This window comes from Thermobia domestica, chromosome 2, assembly GCF_964235325.1.
Source record: "Thermobia domestica chromosome 2, izTheDome1.hap1.1, whole genome shotgun sequence".
In the NCBI taxonomy this organism is placed as follows: domain Eukaryota; kingdom Metazoa; phylum Arthropoda; class Insecta; order Zygentoma; family Lepismatidae; genus Thermobia; species Thermobia domestica.
The window spans coordinates 256,506,413-256,527,726 of record NC_137455.1 but is presented as its reverse complement, the minus strand read 5'-3'; the positions used below and the strand labels follow the sequence as shown (position 1 = coordinate 256,527,726).

The 21,314-nt window shown below is 32.5% G+C and overlaps 1 protein-coding gene across 10 annotated transcripts in view; it reads right to left on the bottom strand.

Moving 5' to 3' along the window:
• nAChRalpha6 (nicotinic acetylcholine receptor alpha6) overlaps positions 1-21,314 on the bottom strand; it is an 894,362-nt gene that overhangs the window by 183,640 nt on the left and 689,408 nt on the right. For all 10 annotated transcript variants that reach the window (XM_081748606.1, XM_081748598.1, XM_081748596.1 and 7 more), the window contains exon 7: positions 18,403-18,597. In XM_081748606.1, the coding sequence (XP_081604732.1) occupies positions 18,403-18,597 (195 nt within the window). The remainder of the gene's footprint in view (positions 1-18,402; positions 18,598-21,314) is intronic.

Here is a 21,314-nt window from a genome sequence, read left to right as displayed (position 1 = left end):
AATTTTAAGGCCAATGTTTTTAAAATAGATAATACACTCTTTTTTGAGTGAATTGAAAAGATTTATATCGTCTCTGTATTTTTCTTGAAGACGATTTTTTCCAGTTGTAACACCTAGTCGATATTTCGACAGTTTTCCTCAACCTGATCAAGTAGATGTAAAGAAAGCTGGTATTGTTCACTATTCTGTGAATGATAGGTATATGTAATTTCCATCGTTTTGTTGATACTTGTAGCTGGACGATATCCTCTTTTTTCCAGTTAAAGAAATTTAGTTAAACCTCTGAATATATCTTAAGTGATACTGTACATTCCGTGTAAATAAATATTTCAAAATGACCCAATTATATAGTATGGTCTATCAACTTATGTTTTTCTCATTCATCACTTCGCTTTTTATCTGCTATCAAAACTATTTATTCCATATCATTCTTCACCATTTTTACGCCTTCCAACAGGCAACTTTACCTTTCTTCAATACATTCGTGAGTAATCTGTTTTTCACAGAAAAAGCATTTATTATTGGTCAAAATTTGGAATTTGTGATCGAGTTGGTTTAGGGAAGGAGAAGAGTTAGGAGAACCACCTCCTCGACGAACATAAGCCAGAATCAATCACTCACTAAAATATGTCTAACACTGTGAACAGTATTTTTTTCTAATCGATTCAATCCTATTTGTTTTATTCGATCCAATTTTATTTCAAGAGGATGAAGGCATCGAAGATTGTACTTTTGTTGTAGAAAGTCATGATGTTGATGAATGATGTGAATTCTAAATATCAAGGCTGTAATTTTTGTAACCAAGTTTTGTACATTACTTCATCATATCAGAAAATTAAGGATTTTGTACAGTATTCGTAAAATGCATAGGCCTATATTGAGCGCTTTTTAGTTTCTGAGTTTAGAAAATCACAATTTAGAATATTTTTCTTCTGTATTTCCGCACCAAAGAGGTTTAAGAAAATCTTACAACATGCAACTTTTTGTATGTGCATAGTGAAATTAATGCTCTAAAAAAAGATAAGAATTATTATTTCGCAGAACTTGAGGGTAAAGATTTATAGCGTAAAAACTGCATTGTGTCAGAAAATGTAGGATTTTCCGGACTACCCGGAGATAGCCCGGATCTTCTGAAGCTAGTACAGGGTCTAGCAGGTCGAAAACTTTTAATTAGTTCTACATGCCCATAAAGAGAGTTTATATGATCTTTTGCAAGATAATCCCCCCTGTTTTTCAGTACCTTCCGACTGGAGAATGATGTTTTTCTGAAATGGTATTAGTCAATCCCGGTCAATATGATTTATCCTCTCTTGAGTATAAAGGTGTTCTTCGAGTGTTAATTTTGGAAACTAAAAATGTGGTTAATTCTCAAAGAGTCGTTAGTTTGTTTTTGTCAAGAGAAGATGTTAAACTATCTCTAATCGTTCAACAACCACGAGGGCTTTTAGCCAGTTGGCAGAATTCAAACATACTGATTGCCATTAGATCAATTGATTTAAAGATACAGAACATCTCTAGAAGCGATACCAGTAGTAGACAAACACGGTAATGAACAACGATAACATTCTTGTTGTAATGAACCTCTTGGAGAAGAATGAATTACTATTCGCGAAGTTTATTCAAGTATTGGAAATCATACACTCAAATTAATGAAATTCTGAATGATTATTTCGGAGTGAACAAGGTTTTAGTTCGATGAGTGCTCTGTCAGTTAGAATCAGAGCAGAAATTGCAGAAACTGCACTTGTCACCAAATTCAGAGTTGTTAGATAGTTAGGGAACTTTATTTTCGAAACGAATAATAGCTCAGAAACATAGATCAAAATACAGTCATTGAATCATTCTCGAACAATTTGAAGACCAAAATACAGTCTAAAGAGCAGCAAAAACAGAAGAATCTTCATTTAAAACACGTTCGATGTCCTCTGTTGGTAGTGTAATGATTGCGTTATGTTGAATTTTGATTGAGTAATATCTGATTTATTTGATCACTTAGCAACAGGATTCACAAGTAACGTAAAATATTTTCCTAATCTTTTCTTCGGGGTTCATGTGACAAGCACTTATTAAATATTGATGATATTCATGTATAAAAAAGTTTCATTAGCAGCTATTGTTGGAACATGATAAAGTTATTTTGAAAAACTACAAAGTATTTATAAGATAGATGAAAGTTTATGATAATAAAAGTTTAAAACGAAATTCTCATAGCTTTGGAAAGAACCTCTGTCGAAAATTTTAATCAAATTTAATTTAGATTTTTGGAAAAGATAAAGATAATATTTAACATCATTAAAGTAAATATATTATATACGTTCTCTTGACCTTGGCTAATGTGAAAACCATAAGACGGTTGTTTTTTTTTTTTTTACACTAAAGAAGGAATATTATTTGTTATTGTAACTATTTTTGGCAACAACTACCCTTTCGACTACAAATTCAAAAATGTGACAAAACATAATCAGATAGCTAGATCACAAAGATTCAGCTTCTATCTGAGCATAATAGTTAATACATTTCTTTCCTTCTATTCTTCTTTGTAGTTTTTAAAGGCGAAGAAAATAAATAGTAGATTATGGCCACACATATAATATACAACGAAATATATTAGGTTGGAACAAATGAAATATTCGTTTTGACATCTGGTGGGAAACCCACTTCAGCAACACAACACAGGAATGGACTAAGGTCTAACGTCACAAACTCAGTGTACGTCCAAAGAACAGGCTGGGGTATCCAGACAGTCAGGAGGCAATGGGTTGTTGAATAGTGTTCTATGAAGGAATGCACCATGGAGAACACGAAATTGTCACTGATTTTTCTTTACGAATTCAAACTGGGATATTATGCACAAGAAGGGAAAAAAGTGCATTTGGACCAAGAAAGGCAACGGAATGTACTATTCGCCGTTGCTGTTCAAATTTCTTTCTCGTAAGCAACGTGGGCACCAAACAACATCATTTTCGAATAAGCTCTTAGGAACACCGTGAAATATCCTGGAAAAAGTTTTCGTGCCATTGTAGATGAATTAGGCATACACCACAGCACTGTCGTTCGGCAGCTAAGTGTAATCGGTAAGGTGAAAGAGTTGGACTCATTGATACCATACCACGTGCATTGACAGCGGCTAACAAGAGTCGCTGTCTGGAGGTCTACAGTTCTGGTAGTTTCCTGCGTCAGATTGCCATTTCAGATGAATAATGGGTCTATTATGAAAATTATGAACGGTCAGGACAATGGTTGGACCATGATCAACGTCTGAACTGTTTCCTAAACCACCTCTCAACCCACAGAAGGTGTTGTTGCTGTATGGTGATTTATGGTGGAAGTGATCCATCGTGTCTTGTATATACAAAATGAAACAACCAATGAAGACAGTTACAGTGCTGAACTTCATGAACTACAACCCAAACTTTTCTGCAAGTAGCCATCAATGAACAACAATCACGGTGTTCTGATGAATGCTGTAGACAAAAGACAGCATAGGCTTTCTACACAGTATGAAACTGTATACGAGTTGCAGTATGAAACTCTTCCTCGTTCATGTATTCTTGCGATTTTTATACCACTGGCTACCGCATCTTCTGCCGGCTATTTTGATTAACCAGATATTGTAGTTTCCTTTTCCTTTGGAAATAACATACTTGTGGCGGACATATTCGACTATCCTAATAAAATTATGAATATGTATGGCAAAAACATTCAGAAAGAAGAAAATTGTGTTTGGAGATCACTTAGCAGTCACCAAATATTTCGTGTGGAATATCGTGCTGTACAGGAGGCGTGTCCATCTCCCGCAAGGTCTCTAGCGTAACCCATAATCCTAATATGTAATATGCTTAATCTTAATATGTCATGCAAGTATGCGTCATATATCTCTTTATGCTGCTAAGTTCAACTTTCAAGTTCCGGGGTTCCCAAAATTTGATATTTCTGTAATAACAAAAAATATGTTTCCTGTCCATTTTGTGTGTATTGTCGTTTATCAACAGAAATGTGTGTATTGTAATACTCTGAAATAAAGAATATTTTTAATTCACTACGCAATAGATGAATCAGAACTTTTCAAATGTTCCAAAATTGAGGCTATGAAATGGAGTAAGAAGAAACAGTATTTTTATACAATTTAAAGAAAGAACAAGGAGCGTGTGCATTTCATACTGATCTTGTTTCTTGTTCCCTTATAAACATGAAATTGCCTAGCTGCATACAGGGAATGTTTTAACTAGGTATACCTGCAGAAATTTTGAAAGAAGGTGGCTGAGAAAACCTGTATGTCTTTTGATAATTTACTGTATTATAACTTCCGATCTACAGTGTTTATAAAACCACCTTGAAATCGCTTTTTTTTTTTTTTTTTTTTTAAATATATATGTCTGTGGCCAGTTTGGTAAAATTTACGTTTATTCACTTTGATACCGGGGATGACGGGACGCATCACCACAGAAAATCGTCTCAAAAAATTGTTATATATGTTGTGTAAGTTATACCTTCGACTTCGGAAGATTTATTTCTCTTCATTTTTGCACAAAAAGATGGAAATGTCAGGGTACGTAAAATACTACCCACTGTAATATTTTATGAAATTAGTTTATGAAGTAGCAATAGACTGAAAGAAGATTATTACTCTAATATACCGGGTGTATCAAAAGTACTAGGCCATAGGCCATAGGTCAATTTCGTTATCGAGGGGGCGCGGTGGCTCAGTGGTAGAGCGTTCACCTCTGGTGCTTGGGGTCTCGGGTTCGATCCCAACCCCCGCCAAGTGAACTTTGTGGTGGACAAACACCGTGCTCGTGGGTTTTCTCGGGGTTCTCCCGTTTCCTCCCACTTTCTTCATTCCACCATTTCACTCATCTCTCATCATCACCGTCTCCTTTAGCCTAACCGGCATAACCGTGGGACGTAAAACTTAAAGATTTCATTTTTTTTCAATTTCGTCATGGGTAAAAATTCGAGAAAAAGGGAAGAGATTAATGTTATTCGAAATAGGTGATTTTCAATCTAAAATGGTGGATCTTTTCCAATTACATCGGCCGTTTGGACTCCACACTGATAAAGTGCCTTATGTTAAATGAAAAAGCACATTACCATTTCAGTAAGCTATTCCCTTGGACCATCACCACACCAGAAGTACAGCATTGTTGCGAAACTGATTCGAGGTGCTCTAGGTTTCTTTATATAATTATGTGCACGTTGTCTGTGTCAATTTTGCGTACCGTTACAATTTGTTTGAATAGTCTTTGCTGAACTGGAATTGCTGCTTTCTCATATAACCAATATAAAACTCAAACGACCAGTTTAATGGGAAGAATTCTATCATTTCACATTGAAAACCACCTATTTCCAACAACTTTCCTCGCTTTCCATTTTCTCGTATGTTTATTCATAACGGAGTTGGCCTATGACCCGGAACTTTTCATGCACCCGACATTAAGAGAGAAAAAAATCGTAATGGCTCTTTCTGAAACTTCCACTGTGTTTTCATATAGCTTGTACAATTTTACTATGAATTATTAGTAACTAACTTGTTTAAAAGACTTTTCCTCTCTAAAATCTGAATAATTGCTTCTCCCCGTCCCCTCTAGTGAGTACCCTTGGTGAACAGTGCAGGAACTTAGAAACATCGGAAATGCGGTCAAGGGATATGGAACGTTCGAAATATACATACTATACAGGAAATAATAAGCAGAACGGAACAAAAAATAAAGGTAGAAAAGCCTAAACACTCCATTGATCGTTAAATTGAACCTTCAGGTACTCAAAAGACATTTCAAAAATATAAAATTAAGGATATTATACAGATAAAGAAATTGTATTCTATTGGGTATGATGAAGATATGATCAGAAGAATAAAGTAGAAAGGGAAGAATATTACTACAAATAAACAGAACCATTTTACCACTAAGATAAAGAACTTGGTGGGAAACTGTACGTAGAAATTTTTCGATGTGTTGCAAGTGATGTAGAATGTTTCTATTACTACTATAGTGATGGTGGTTATGTATAAACCTTTATTCTAGACTGTGAATTTTAAAGCTTTTTAGAAAGCTGTAAGATGACTAAATTTTGGAATTAATGCAAAAATGATAACATATTAATAATGGAATAATTTTTATTTTTGGTCTTTTCACTTGAAGGCAGTGGGTTTTGTTAAGTTATATTCGCTCATTCATAAAGCGAAAAGAACAAGAAGAAATGTAAGAGGAAAACATAACATAAATTAATTATTATGTATGTAGAACTCATAGTCCATGTATTTAACAGTTTGTTTTCCATACAAACAAGATTTTCTTCTAATAGCTACAATTCTAGATTGAATGCTCATATTTCCTACAAAAATTATGCAATGAAATAGAGTTTATAATATTGCACTATATGCATTAAGATAACAATGTATTAAAATAGTGAAAAAATTACTATAAACAGTAGGAGGTACATTTTGTCCAATAAAATATTTTACAATGTAATTATTAGAAAATCTGAAATTGTGTTTTTTAAAAATAATATAATATTCTATAAAAGATGGAAATTGGTTTATTTGGAACGAGCGCATTATTCAGTAATTTAAAAATATTATTCAGGGATATCCTGAGTTTCATTATATTCTGTTTATTTCTTGATACAGCTGACAAAATCAACAAACACGCAGATGTTATTTTGCTTATTTATTTCTATTTTTACCCACTATATTGGGCTTCAGTGATTAATATATGTGAAGAAAAACATTGCTTATTGAACATTTCACGATATAGTTTTTAACTTCTTTCGTAATAATTTACTATGTTATTATTACCTTTTGTACAAATTGAAATGTTTTGATTTTCTATTTCTTATTGTATGTTGCTCTTTTGAAAACGTGTCTAGTTTCAGTAGGCTCCAGTAGATAATTCTAGATATAAAACATAAAGAAAATTAAAATTTAGAGTTGAAAGTTGTATATTACTAACATATCGAATCGTATTAAATGAACTTTGTTGAAGTAAAGTCTGCTTCCTATTAACATTTCTTCTGGATTGAAATTCTATATCTCAATAGGTTTGCAAAAGTACTTAATTTACGTAATAGAGACGATAGTAATAACTATCAATACTTGTATATATTGAGTTAATACAGAGGAATCCTGGGAATTTCAGTATAAGATGAAAATGTAAAACATTAATACTTTGGCAATTGGTTTCCTAGACAAGTACACACATACAAATGATTTTGGCCATCAATAGATCATCCTAAGGATATGGAGAGAAAGCGAAGCACAACAAATGTATGATGCCAGAGTGCGACTAGACCAAAAGATTGTTAAACAGTTTAATCTTTATTCATTTTCTCTTATTATTTCTTGAGAGCAAGTTATTAAAACCTAATTACTTTGTTAGTGATACATCGTTTGAACATAGGAATTCTAGCCTGGATATAAGTATAACAATAAACGTAAAAGATACTTACATGATAATTGTGAACAAAAACACAATGAAGGAAAGAAATAAAATATTTTGCTTTCAAGGCTGAATATCTTATCAGAGGTAGAAAAGAGTAACGAAAAAATAAAAAAAAAGTACTCGTGTGTCACTGTAGTCCATATTGAATGTTTATTATATGTAAGAGACATCTGTTAGTTTGATTAGATAATCGATGTTATGATATGCCCTAATGATAGGCGTAGGATGGAAGTTAGTATTATTGCTTCGTAGTCGGGAAGTTTCGGTTTACAGTCCTTAACATTCTGCCTAAGCTTTATCTCGGATGTTTCTTTAATTACACTAGGCGAATGCAGGGATTGTGACCATAAATATGGGTTGTGTCCTATTTACTTTTACTTTTTTCATTATTGTTGTTTGAGTCAATTGTTAATGATCCAGTATAAATTGGCCCCACATGTTGTGTATGAAACTTTGTTAAATAAATAAATACATAAATATTCAGGTAGTCGGAATTGTGCTTCTGAGCTTGTTTAGTGTTATAACTTTGAATCTTCATTCGTTTTAACCGTTCGAGGAACCTGCTCCTTTTCACGGAACCTCCTTAAACTGCGCACCGTTTAGAACATATTTTTGTATCGTTGGAATTTAACATTGCCCAGCAGCAATGATTCAATCACTTTCGTTCTGGAAATTTCGATGTCGAAGATGCTCCTCATAGTGTGCGATATGTATAAGCAATCGTGACATTGCCAATCAATTAAACATCCATCACTAGACAGTGTAAAACAATTTGGAGAAAGCTGGCTACAAAAATAACCTTAAATAATCTTAACGTTTGAGTGTCATGTGATCTAACTCAAAATAATTTTCTTGATTGAACTTCTATCGATAGTTCTCTACTGAAACGTAAAAAACTTGAACCATTTCTGAAGGGGTTGCTCATGACTGATTAAAAGTGCATAGTCTACGAAAACAATGTGCGAAAAACATCGTGGTCGATGTGAGGAGAAGCTCTACATTCTGGGACAAAGCCAACACTGACACTCAGGAAAGTCATGGTATGTGTTGGGTGAGATTGAAAGAGCATCTATCACCACGAAGTGCTGCAGCTAGTCAGAACGGTAGACTCGGTTCTGCGAATGCACTTAGCAACTTAAAAGAAACGAGCAGAACTGGTAAATGGAAAGGCTGCGGTAAATGGTATAATATGCTGACAATGCCAGACCGTCGGTTTTTTTTTTTTTTTTTTTTTTTTTTACATTTTTGATTTTGCCTCTAGAGAACTCCTGACTCTCGTTAAATTAGTTTTAAAAGAGGCTTATGAAAACCACGTATCCCTTTTTTTTTTTTTTTGACTAGAAACTACAGAAGTTCTATAATGACGAGATTATGATGTTGCAGGAAAAATGACTGAAGGTCATCGACCAAATGTTATTTTAAAATCAAAATGATTATAGTCTCAATTTTGACTTCCAAAGATTCAATACTTTTTAGGAAACCTGATATCTTTATTTGGTTTTCTTGGTGTGATTTTATCCATTTGCAATTATACAATATTGTGTTGAAATAAATTTAAAACCTCTTTGTAACTAATTGTTGTTGCTCATGCAATTCTTTAAAACAAAAGATAACAAAAAGTAATAATAATAATAATAATAAACTGTAAATATAAGAAAGAATTGCGTTGCATCAAGGAAGTTGTTCTATTATATTTATACAACTTTCTCGAACAACAACGACCACTCTCTTATCGCAAGATGGAGAAGAGAAATATGAAAAAATAATTCCTCATACGACATAGTAGACAATTCAGGCCGTCAGATTTAGGAAATTTGGTATATAAGTATAATAAAACCAGAGTAGATACCTTAATTTAAAAGCAGAAAAAAAGGAAAAAGGAAAGAGAAAGAAGCTACTTGTGGTTCTGTTCATTAGAAGAAAAAGGGGGAAAAAGCTGACTGATTTCGAATTCATAGCATCATTCTTTTGCTCTAATATGATAAAAAGGAAGACTGCTGTTAATAAATTAGGACAACCTCCTTGCCATCATCTTTAGTTTTATCGTATTCGCTTTTAATTTTCTGTTGCTTTATCACTTTCATTCTTCATGAAAAGAACTCTTTCACAGTTGAATGTACTAGGATATTCAAAATTTAAATTTAATTTGAAAGTAGAAATAGAGGAATTTTTGTTTATTTCACATAAGTTAAATAAATTACATATATATGTATGCCCGTATGTGTGTGTGTGTGTATGTATGTATGGTATACTCATACGTCAATGGTACGTACACAACAGTTATGGGCATAATCCCTACTGATATTCTTGTGCGTCTGTATATAGCAACTGTAATGTGAAATATTTGAGAAAGAGTTGAAATGAAGGAATTAAAGAAAATAAAATAAAAAAGAGAAAAAACGTGGCAGACGATCTACTTCCTAAAGTATATTTATTGTCTTAATTCTATATCGAAGAAACTAAAAACCCCTATATTTGCACTCACAAGTAATTATCGTTGATTTTACAATACTGAATTTCTCCACATACTTGAGTCCGAACATACAAATCGTTATTACTAACCTTTCTGTAAGCTTAGTTTTTTTTTTCCATCTTTAAAACTATCATTCCGATTCTCGTGTTATCCTCAGAAAGAGTTAAGAATACTCATATTTCTATTTTTCTACCAACCATGAACTGGGCTTCTTGATTTTCCTCCCTCATTACTCCTTCTTGCTTCAAAAATGACCATATGCAGTAGGAGATATAATCGGAAAATAAGGTATTTTAAACTTTGATAATAAAAAGTAGTATTAGATAACTTTCAATTAAATAAGGCAATTTTTTTTCTTTTTTAAACAACAGAACTAGTTTATCTGGGGCAAATTTATCATTCAGTAATTTTAAAATGCTTTCCTAGAAATATCTGACTTTGATTATGTTCCGTTTTATTTTGACCAACTTCAAAGATTTTATGTTAAATAAAACCAAAGTTTTATTTTACTGATTTTCGTTTCTTCTTATCCATAAAGATTATTGCAGCTACTATTGTAACATTATTATTTCATTATCTCGTTTGTATCCTGTAGAACTGTTTGTTTCATATTTTCTATCTTAACTATCTTTCTATTTATATTCATATTTTCTATCTTTCTGTCAGAAGCACTACCGGTACTTCTATACTTACATTATTTCCATTGTCATTACTATTACTCCATCAAATTATTCTTTTGTCACCAAAATTAATTATTATCTTCACACGTTTCTAAGCAATGCTTTCTGCTTGTTAAGCACACTTAAAAAAAAGAATCATTTTGTCAGATTTTGATCTTGCAAACAAACATTCATATGCTACTTCAAACATATCAAACAGTAACTTTTCACTAGACATTGTTTCTATTTCTTCCATTTTCTAGCTCTGAGGACGAGACTAAAATCTTGAGAGCTCAATAGAGTTGTTTAACCTTTTTACTGGAATGTTTCCGGTTGTAATTGTTACGTAAGTATCGTTTATTTTTATGTCATTTCCTTTATGTATATTTAATTTCCTCACTTTTTTGTATCTTTTATTTTGATATTTGTATGCCCACTCTGATATTCCTTTGTACAGCATATTTGCGTAATATCTTGACTGCGTGTGTGTTTGTCATGCAAGAAAGATTCTAATAAATATGGAACCGAAGGAAATTCACATTGTACTTCATCTATGGCTTTCAGTTTCAGATACACATGGAAGTCAACATATGATATGGTATAAAGAAATTCTGTTAGTCCACATTTGTTTCTATCAGCTTAGTAACTTTTGAAAATATCCAAAAAAGCTATAATGCTGTGACAGATAGGTCTACGAATTTCAACGTCCCAAAAAATAAAATGAAAGTTCAGTTTTAGAAAATATGCTAATACGCTCAGGAATATTAATAACCATTTTACTTATTTGTGATTTTGATTCCTGAAAATCCTCTGTACTCCCTAGTTTTCGGATCTATCCTAGAGTCTTGTTCAAGAAGGATAAAAACAGGGAAAAACAATAAAAACATCGGAGAAAACGAAACACAATGTAGTCACTGGGATAGAGCAATGCAAAGAACATTTTATCTTGGCTGTTAGTCACACATCGAATGGTGATGCAGCACACTGTCGGATAACAGGCTCAAGTTTTGCATTCTTTTGTTTACGTAGGGAAGATTGCCAGCTCATATTGTTTTTGTTTTGATACCAATGTTGTATATACTTTTTAATTACTGTTTTCCAATACTTGGTTAACTAACCCTTATCTACTTTAAGCTTTGATATATTTTTTAAAGAAAATCAAGAAATTTCAAACATAATTCTTTCTATTTCATTCTTCGCTCCAAATGAAATTTCTGAATCAACGATATTGTGTTTTTTTTTTCTTACAACAGGTCTGGAACCGAGATTCAGCTTTAGCATTTCTGAAATTATCCGTCTTTTAAGTAAGTTTCTATTTGTCATGCCTATAAAACCGTCGAGACAATTGCGTTTTATCTCGTAGACTCCTGATTTTTCATTGAGGTAGATTTAGTAGCTTTTAAATTGTAAAATATTTTTTCCCAACATTTTGCTGGATTTCAATGCTGTGCTGCAATCATATTGCGTAAAAATCTTATTTAATGTAGTTCTCAACCTGGGTAACATTAATAGTCCAACTCATTTTTTGCCGGCGCTCTTGGTTTCAGGTCTGTCGGAACGTATTTCTTTTTTAACCTGATTATACCAACTCAATAAACTGGAAACAGTATATCCATTTATTTTACCAAGTTTCGACAACTAATTAATCTCTTCATTTACGTCTGACTGCAATGAGGTTAGTCTTATAGTTTTATGAACCTGGTAAATCTTATGAGGTGAGTCTTTAGAGGCTACAACGCCATCCTACCTACAAGATAGCCAAATGGCTACTCAATTGTTTCAAGGGGTTAAATCTCATTTTTACACATTGCGTTAAAAACATTTAGGAAATAAAACAGCAAATTTGTAATTCATCAAGGCTAACCATATTATAATGGCTTCAATTAATGTAGTAGATATGTATTCATCTATTCCATTTGAACTGGTTTTCGAGTCGGTAGCGTCCACCTTGTACATAAAAAAAAAAAAAAAAAAAAAATCAATATCTCTAAAATAAGTGAAATACTGAAGCTTCTTGAATGCTGTTTAAGATATAACATTTCCTCTTTCGAAGAAAACATATATCACCAAGTAGAAGGATTAGCCAAGGACAACCGTTTATGTCCATTCTTGGCCAACTTTATTCTTCATATTTTTCAAAGAAAGATCCTTAAAGAACAAAAACTAAGTGCTATGCGGAACTATAGATTTGTCGACGATGTACTTTTACTGTACAAAGAAAAATCGCAATTGGATTTCTTAATAAGCAAACTAAATCTAATACACACTAACTAGAAATTTACTGTGAAATACGAAAAGAAAGATAGAACTTGAACCCAAACATTACACCATAAAAAAAATGTTATCATCGTCCACATAAGCTCATTGCAGGTACAGAATATATTACATACATTATAGATCCGCATATTCATCAATTACTAAAGCGAACACATGGAAAAATTTTCTTCTGCATGCCATCAGATTTCTCTCATTTAAATCAGACTTAAATTCAGAGATAACTTGGTAAAATGAATGAATATCCTATTTCCACTTTATTAAGTTGGTGTAGTCAAATTAAAAGGAATACCCATTCCGACAATCTGAAACCGAGACAACCGATAAAAAGTGAGTTGGATTACCAATATTTCCCAGATTGACAACTGCGTTAAATAAGATGTTTACGCAATATGCTTTTCGCACAGTGTTGAAACATCCCAAATCTTAGAAAAAGAATATTGTACAATTTAAGAGCTACTACATCGACCTCAACGAAAAGTCAGGAGATCTTTGAGATAAAGTGCAGTTGTCTTGAGGGTTTTATAGGCATGACAAAAAGAAAGAGAAACGTAAAAGTACGGGTCAACAAACATATCCATTTCCAGGCTTGTTGAGACATTTAAAAGAAACACACCACAACATTTTTGATTCAAAACTGTTATTTAGACCCAAAAGTTAAATAGAGACTTATTTTTTTTAAAAAAATATATATTTTCTTAAAACTTCAACGCTTAACATAGATAATAATTGGTTATATAACAAATGGGAAAGAGTAATTAAAAAGTACATTCAACATTGATACCAACACAGGAACACTAAATGAGTTGGCAACCTTCCACACGTGAATAAGAGAATAAACCAATTGAGCCCACCGTTCCCAGTGCTGCACCATCATTCGACGTGTAACTAGCAGCCAAGACAAGATGTTTTCCTTTTCATTTACCCACATGTTTTTATTGCTTTTCCTCTGCTTTAATCTCCGTAAACAAGCTCTAAGGAAGATCCAAGAGTTAGGAAGTACAAAGAAGTTTCCGGAAATCATAATTACAAGTAAGTAAAATAAAATATCAGTGTTTTATTGACATAATAGACAGCGTTAGCATTATAGGGAGCATTGAATCTTTTAACAATGTAAAAAAATAATGGCTTTTTGAAATTTCATAAAACGATAATAATTAAAAACAAATTTCCAACGTTGTGTCACAAAATTTTAAGGGAATAGAAGAAAAAATGTTTAGTAAATTCTGACAGTAGTGTCCTAAGATTTTAGTTTAGTTCACATGACTATAACGTCTGGGCATATCTGATTTTGGAAGTCATAAGATAAATCATTATGCTATTTATAGCTTTTATTTCATGGATAAATAAAATTAAAACAGTGCATCTATCTTCACATAGTAATCACATTGTTAATCTGACGTTTCTTGTTACAAGCAGTACTTCATAAAAATATGATACATTGTCGTAATTGAATTGTGATACACTCCAATGATGCATTTGTTGCTTGATTTTAATAAATGCTTCGTACATGAAAGGAAGATAGATGGGTTTAGCAAATAAATATATGTACTACAGATATGGAGTTCGTATATGCTATCGAAGTTAATTAAACAATCTTTTTAACTATAAACTTGAAATTCTGTGTCCGAAGACCTAAGGAAATCTTTCTTCTGTGAAACGAAGACGTCGGCGATTCGGATTTTATCATTGTACATCAGAATATGGGCTCTACCGCCATCTTGAAATTTGCAAAATTAGATTAAACTCAAATTTTTAAAATAGAAAGAGGGTCGTGTGGGATGTTTAAAAAAAAAAAGAAAAAAAAACACAAGGACGTTTCCCTGAGTCCATTTATGCAATACGATTTTGCACATATGTTTAATTTGAAAGTTATGAGCACTGACACTAAACAAATTTTCACTGCTGTCATCAGAAAGTCATTGCACAGATAGCTTTCAAGACCAGCAATATTGTATACGGACACAATTACAGGATGTACTTCATGTGTTGTATATCGTGCATAATACTGTACACACTTGAGATATTCGATTAAGTCGAATTGCATGCATAGAGGAATATCTGGCGAAATTTTGTCACAGGCGTGCAAAACACGTTATTGAAGATGATGTCAGTCCCGGATTTTTACAGTGTGCACCATTACTTTAAGACGATACCAAAGATAAAAATCAAGTAGGTTAGGGAAGGTGACATAAGTGCTCATTCTGCTAGACTCCATCACCCAATCAAATAACCAGAATATTTCTTTGAGCCATTCACGAGCTCACATACTATTTAGTATAGTGGGGCTCCACTCTATTGGAAGTAACAGGGAAAGCTCCCAACTTTATTTAACATTGTCTTCTGTAGTATTTTCAAATGTCTCTCAGAGTTAAGAATAGTATCGATAAGAACCAGTTCAGTAAGACAAGTATCTCAATACCATACCATAACTTTTGTCTGAGGTAATATCTTTTGCTGCATCTGTCTATTGAGGGTTACGATCACTCCAATATCTATGATTCTGACTGTTAATTCCCAATCCAAAGCCTTATATCTGAACTGAATGTTCTTAGGAAATGAGAGATTCCTTTCTTATCAGAAGAAATGCTCAGGCTCAGAGTTCCTTACGTCTGTCAGCGTCAACATCGAAAAGTTTCTGATGCAGTTGAATTCTAAATGAGTGCCGCTTATTTGCATATAAAATATGTACAGTTGGTGTCCGGCGGACCCTTGCTACTTGACGTTATATACACATAGGATATTTTGTGAATACTGTTAAGACCAGTATTAATCCATCCCCAGTAGCCACTGCGAGGCTTGTACACATCACTCTCCGTTTCACGGACTTTGGCTATTAAGGATGCAGCCATGCTATGTGAAACTCATTGATCGTAACCTGAGTTGCAGTTGTTACATTCAGCAGGTTTAGATACTAGCTTTGTTCACCGGACATTAGGTCACTTCTATGTTTATACTTTTTGTCAGTTTCATCGTTATTTTCCTGGACAAAAAAATGTTTTGTTGTGTATTCATGCTGATAACGTTTAAATAAAAACAAATGTGGAAAATCTTATTATGTAAATGGATTCAGGAGAACTGTTAATGTTATTTGATATAACTAGACACCTTTTCATTAAAAAAATTATTTTCATCCAATATGGTAGATTTCAAGATGACTGCCGTAAACCGAACTTACCCTGAAACATGGAATCCTTATCACGGTGTAAAATAGAGGGTACGGAATTGCTGACAACTTCTTCGTTTCAGAGAAACAAGGGTGTTCTAGGACTTTTGAGTAACTCTGAATTTAATCATCTTACTACTTTTTTTAAATCTAAAAGAATGTTTCAAGTATCTTAGTTTGTCTTAGTGCAACATACGTATATAAGAATGTTAAGTTTTATATAAGAAGTACAGTAAAAAGTTAAATTACTGTAAACTTTAGAAAATCTGAATAAATAAAATCATATTAAAAATTTGAGTAAAATAACTACCTCTTACGTAGATTAAAGATATTTGATATTCAGACAATTCTGTAAGGCAGTGTTTTTCATTGTAGCATAGTATTAGCTTCAGTTTTTATATTTATACTTTTCATAGACGAAATAGGAAGGACGTGGTTAATTAATACTAACTAAAAATTTTACAATTTATATAGACATAAGAGAAATATCTTTTTTATTATCACTTGCAGCGCTTCACCTTTCCTACATTGATTTAGCTATTCTGCTTATGAGCTACTGTATTATGTGTATAATATGTAAGTAACATAAATTCAAAGTAGATGATTTGTCGAACTTCATATTTCCTTTTCAACCCCTTTGAACTAGACAAGACTAAAAAATTATTTCTAATAGCTCAGAATTGTTATATTTGTGTTAGTTTGATTTATATTCCCATACTATGCAAATTTTATTTGTATTCTAACTAATAACTATTATATGAACGAATCTATTTATAGAAAATGTACGAAGTATGTACAATGATTTAGTTTTGGAGCTAGTAAATATGATTAATTAAATGACACATTAGTTTAATCAGAAATCAGATTTACAGGCAAAAACATTATACAAATAACCTCACTGTGTTGGATGTATATGAGTAAATTAAAGACCAGAAAAATATGGGTATATAGGCTTTAAGATATTAATTTCTCTCTACCTGTTATATGTCTCATTGTGATGCCCAGTTAAAGAATTAAAATTGGTTTCTAAAGAACTTGGAACTAAAGCAATGCACACTGCAAATGTACACGCAAATAATTCGGTTAATCGGTTCTTCCTAAGAGTATTTATGTATATTCATCAATAATAGTGTATTAAGTAAAGGTGTGAAAATCCACTAAAATTACTAAAGTTATTAAGAAGTACTGTAAAAGGCTATGAAAAGTCAATGAAGTTAACTAAATAAGGCTGTCCAAATAACCTGGAGTTAATAAATAGAAGGATTTGTAAATCCAATGGAATTAATAAATTAATAAATAGGAAGTTATGGGAACCGTCGCAATTAATAAATAGTAAACTATGACAGTTCACTGCGATTAATATAAATAGAGTCCTATTAATATTTACTTCTGATATATCTGGTAAGTGGGTAAGTATAAGTGTACAAAAAGAACTATGAAGTACTTCTAGCAAGTAGAAGATAAAAAGCGTTATCTTTTATTTGCTATTGTGACTATTATCGCTGTTCACAATCTGTACGATATGAAGAAAAACAAACTACACTGAAAAATTGACGATGACGAATTAACATTATAAATTATATATATATATATATATATATATTAAAAATTATTCCCATATTCATAATTTTAAGAAATTTAAAATAGAAATTACAAATATAAGTTATAACGAAATTATTGTCTACTTACGTAATCCTTCCCTCGTTTTTTTCTCTTTCATAATGTGCTCAAACACTACGAAATATGTATACGGGCATCGAATAAACTGAATTTCTAAACGTAGAACACAATGTACGTTCATAGTAACAGTTTCAAGTAATAGTGAATTTAGATATAAAAATTATGAAAGCAATATGTTGGAATTTATATTCCTTTGAATTTTCATTAATGTCTTTTATATGTTTAGTATAAGACTAAAAATTTTCTCGAATACTTAACGAGTATTAAAATCAGTTTTACTTTAATTAAGTAAATTATTAAGTTAGAAAGTAATCGAATATTAGTACGAATTACAAATTATAAAAAAAATATTAATATTTTGAGTACATTAACATAATTCTATGAATGTTAGAACTGGCAAAACGATATCAAAGGAAAAGAACATGATAAAAATTCTCGAGAGAGTAATTTTCTTTTGAAGTGTAAAAGATGTCACAAATGCATACATCTTTTTCCTTAGTATTATGAAGACATCAAACACAATGTTATAACAACCTTAAACTGCTTATTGGAAAGAACTGTTCTGTTCATTCTGTTTCGTTTCCTAAATTAGAGATAAATGTCTTAAATTCACAAATAGCGATACTACTTTTTAATTAACGTGCATTACGACATTTTACAAGAATATGCAACCACAAAACGGATAAACATCAACAAAGCTAATCGCTTTACCTAGTGTGAGCTTCTCTCCTGAGTCTGGTGGAAGAGTAAATCCCAGGAGAGCCATTGAGGAGATAAGAACACATGGCACTATAAGGTTGAAGAAATAATACAATGTGCGGCGACGAATTTGAATGATGAAAGTAATATCTATGTATGGTTCTGGACAACACTGGTATACAATGGTGTTCTTCTTTCCAGGCATTCCTGTAACGAAAGAAAAACGTCATGTAATCTTGAGAAAATGTGTAACATTTCACAGAATTTTTTATTAGTCATAGACTAAAATAAACTAGTGAAAATTCTCATACATGAATAAGTTAAAATTAGAATCTTTAATTTTTAAAAACGCCTCTCTAAGTAAAGAAATATTCATATTGACACTGTGATTGAAGGTAGATTAATGTTTCGTTTCAATACAGTTTCATTACGATAGGATAACTACAAAGTGAAAGTTGGTTTATATGATAATACACAATACACACTACTTATAAAACCAATAGTTTGTTTATACTGTAACTTAAGTTATCATATGGGTATACTATCGTTATCTAGGAAAAAAAGTAAATAAACTTCACATTTCATGGCACAATTTCTTTTATTTTTAGCACCTTACCCTCACTGGCACAAATATTTTGTACATTAGTTACGATATTACAGTTTCATACTCACGTAGCTACAAATACTTTTGTGCAATGCACTTACTCAACACCATATAACAAGTCAATTCTACCTGTTTTCTGATAATTGTAAAAGTCATGCTCATAATTTTAGAGTAAATTTCCCATTAGAAAAAACTGTACATTTACATTTACAATAACGTCTCATAAATCATTTAATTTAAAGTAATTTGAAATAGCACAAATGAGAGGTATATATATATATATATATATATATATATTTAAATGCTGAGGGGTGAAAAGCGTTTTTTTCCTAGGATATGTGAATGTTCAACAGATGATTTAAAATGTGATTTCCAGCGAATCTAATGATAAGTTTTGCTATAGTTATCTGGAAGTTTAACAGTCTTTATAAAAAAACTGCAATGTTTGGGATTTAATTGGTCAAGAAAACATCAGTTATTCATCCAAATTAAATAATACTAATTCCCACGATAACGTTTTAAAAATTATTCAATTTTTCTGACAGATACTGCTTGCTTAGTTTGATATTTTAAGACTTTCATCTCAATTGAGGGGCTGAAATCAATCAGAAGCAACGAAGTGAATTCATTTGATGTGTATATTAGAATTTTATTGAGCGATATCATATCATAGTTTGTTACACAGAGTCATAGAAATGCGACGCAAACGAAAAATTGGATCGCAAAATATGATGCATCTATGATCATAGTTTATTTCCGAAGTGAGCTATATTTGCGATCAAAACAGCATGGCATTGCCTCTTCTCCACGGTAGAAGGGCTTCCTTTGATCTCATGCATGATTGTAATAAATCTCTCCTCAATAATCCGACTTTTCCCATTAGGTTCATCTTAGGTCCTAAATAACATATACCAATCTACTATGAACCACACACCACATTATTGAAGAATAGCCTATATGTACTTCGACATTTTATACAAGATGAAAATAAAGTGCCTTAATGGACTTTTGAGATTCAAGACCTCAGTTTACTATTCAAAAATTAGGGAAGACACGGGACTTCAGCGGTACTCTTTTTCACTTCCATTGTTTGGAGCTCTGGTAACAGGCTCAGGCTTATATATAGTTATTTCATAGTATCGGCCCAAAAAATATTCATTTGAAACGTCTTGTTGTTTCTCAATGGAAAGGGAAAAAATGAGTTCAGTTTACATTTTTAAAAATGGAAAAACAAACTAGATTCATTTGGGGAGCATTTGGCTACGATGTGGGTTAGGAAACTGACACTTGTGTGAAATTTTGTCATAAAATTTCATATGACAATGTTATTGTAATTTTGTCATAAAAATGGAGGTTCATTTTGTGGATTGATGATGTCAATTTCCCGTTTCTTACGGCATTACAGATCCAGCATCTATTGAAATAAATAAATAAAACCAAAAAGTGGGAAAATTTCATATTCAAGAACAGTTATCATTTTAGACCAACTGTAGAATGACCAAGTTAATGCTTTCCAAATATGATTACCATTACTTTTTCTCTATCTTATTTTTCATTATCATACTTGTTCGAAATATACAACAATTGTTTATTTTTATTATTTCGTGTTCATCTGCCGAAGATGTTACACAAAAACTATAAATTGCGATGCAAATTTAAATTTGGCTCGCAAATGGTACGCAGAAAACAAAATCTTAAAAAAACTATATATAAAGGTAACCAAGAAAAGGTCTGTCGCTTTTGTGGAGGTATGTGTTCAATTGGCCCTCACATCGCGAGTTGAATGCAAATGGAGATAAGGCGAAAGTCAGCTGTTGGTGTAGGCATATCCAACATACTACTCGGTTGTAGAAGTTCAGTTACTCTGAACTTGCGTAAGGACAGAGTGAACATGGGACCTCCACAGAACGTCACAAGGGCGTGTATGCTGTACGAATTCAAACTGGGGACACTGCTGCAGCGGAGCGGAAGATATGCCAGGCATTTGGTGAGGGTGTCGTGACTACGCGGACAGTACAGCGGTGGTTTAACAAGTTTACGGACAGTGACGAAACACTCGAAGACGCACCACGTGCCGGAAGAACAACACATGTACAAAATGAAGATCTTCAGGCAGCAATTGAGGCTAACAGTGGCCAGGCATATGAGGAATTGGGGCTACAATTCAGAGTGAGTGGAGAAACCATTCGGCAGCACCTTCATCAACTTGGGAAGCACTACAAGTTAGATCGATGGGTCCCTCATGATTTGACTCCGGGCCAGAGGGCAACGCGAGCAGACACCTGTGTTTCTTTGTTGTTTCGTCTGAAGAAGGAGCCAT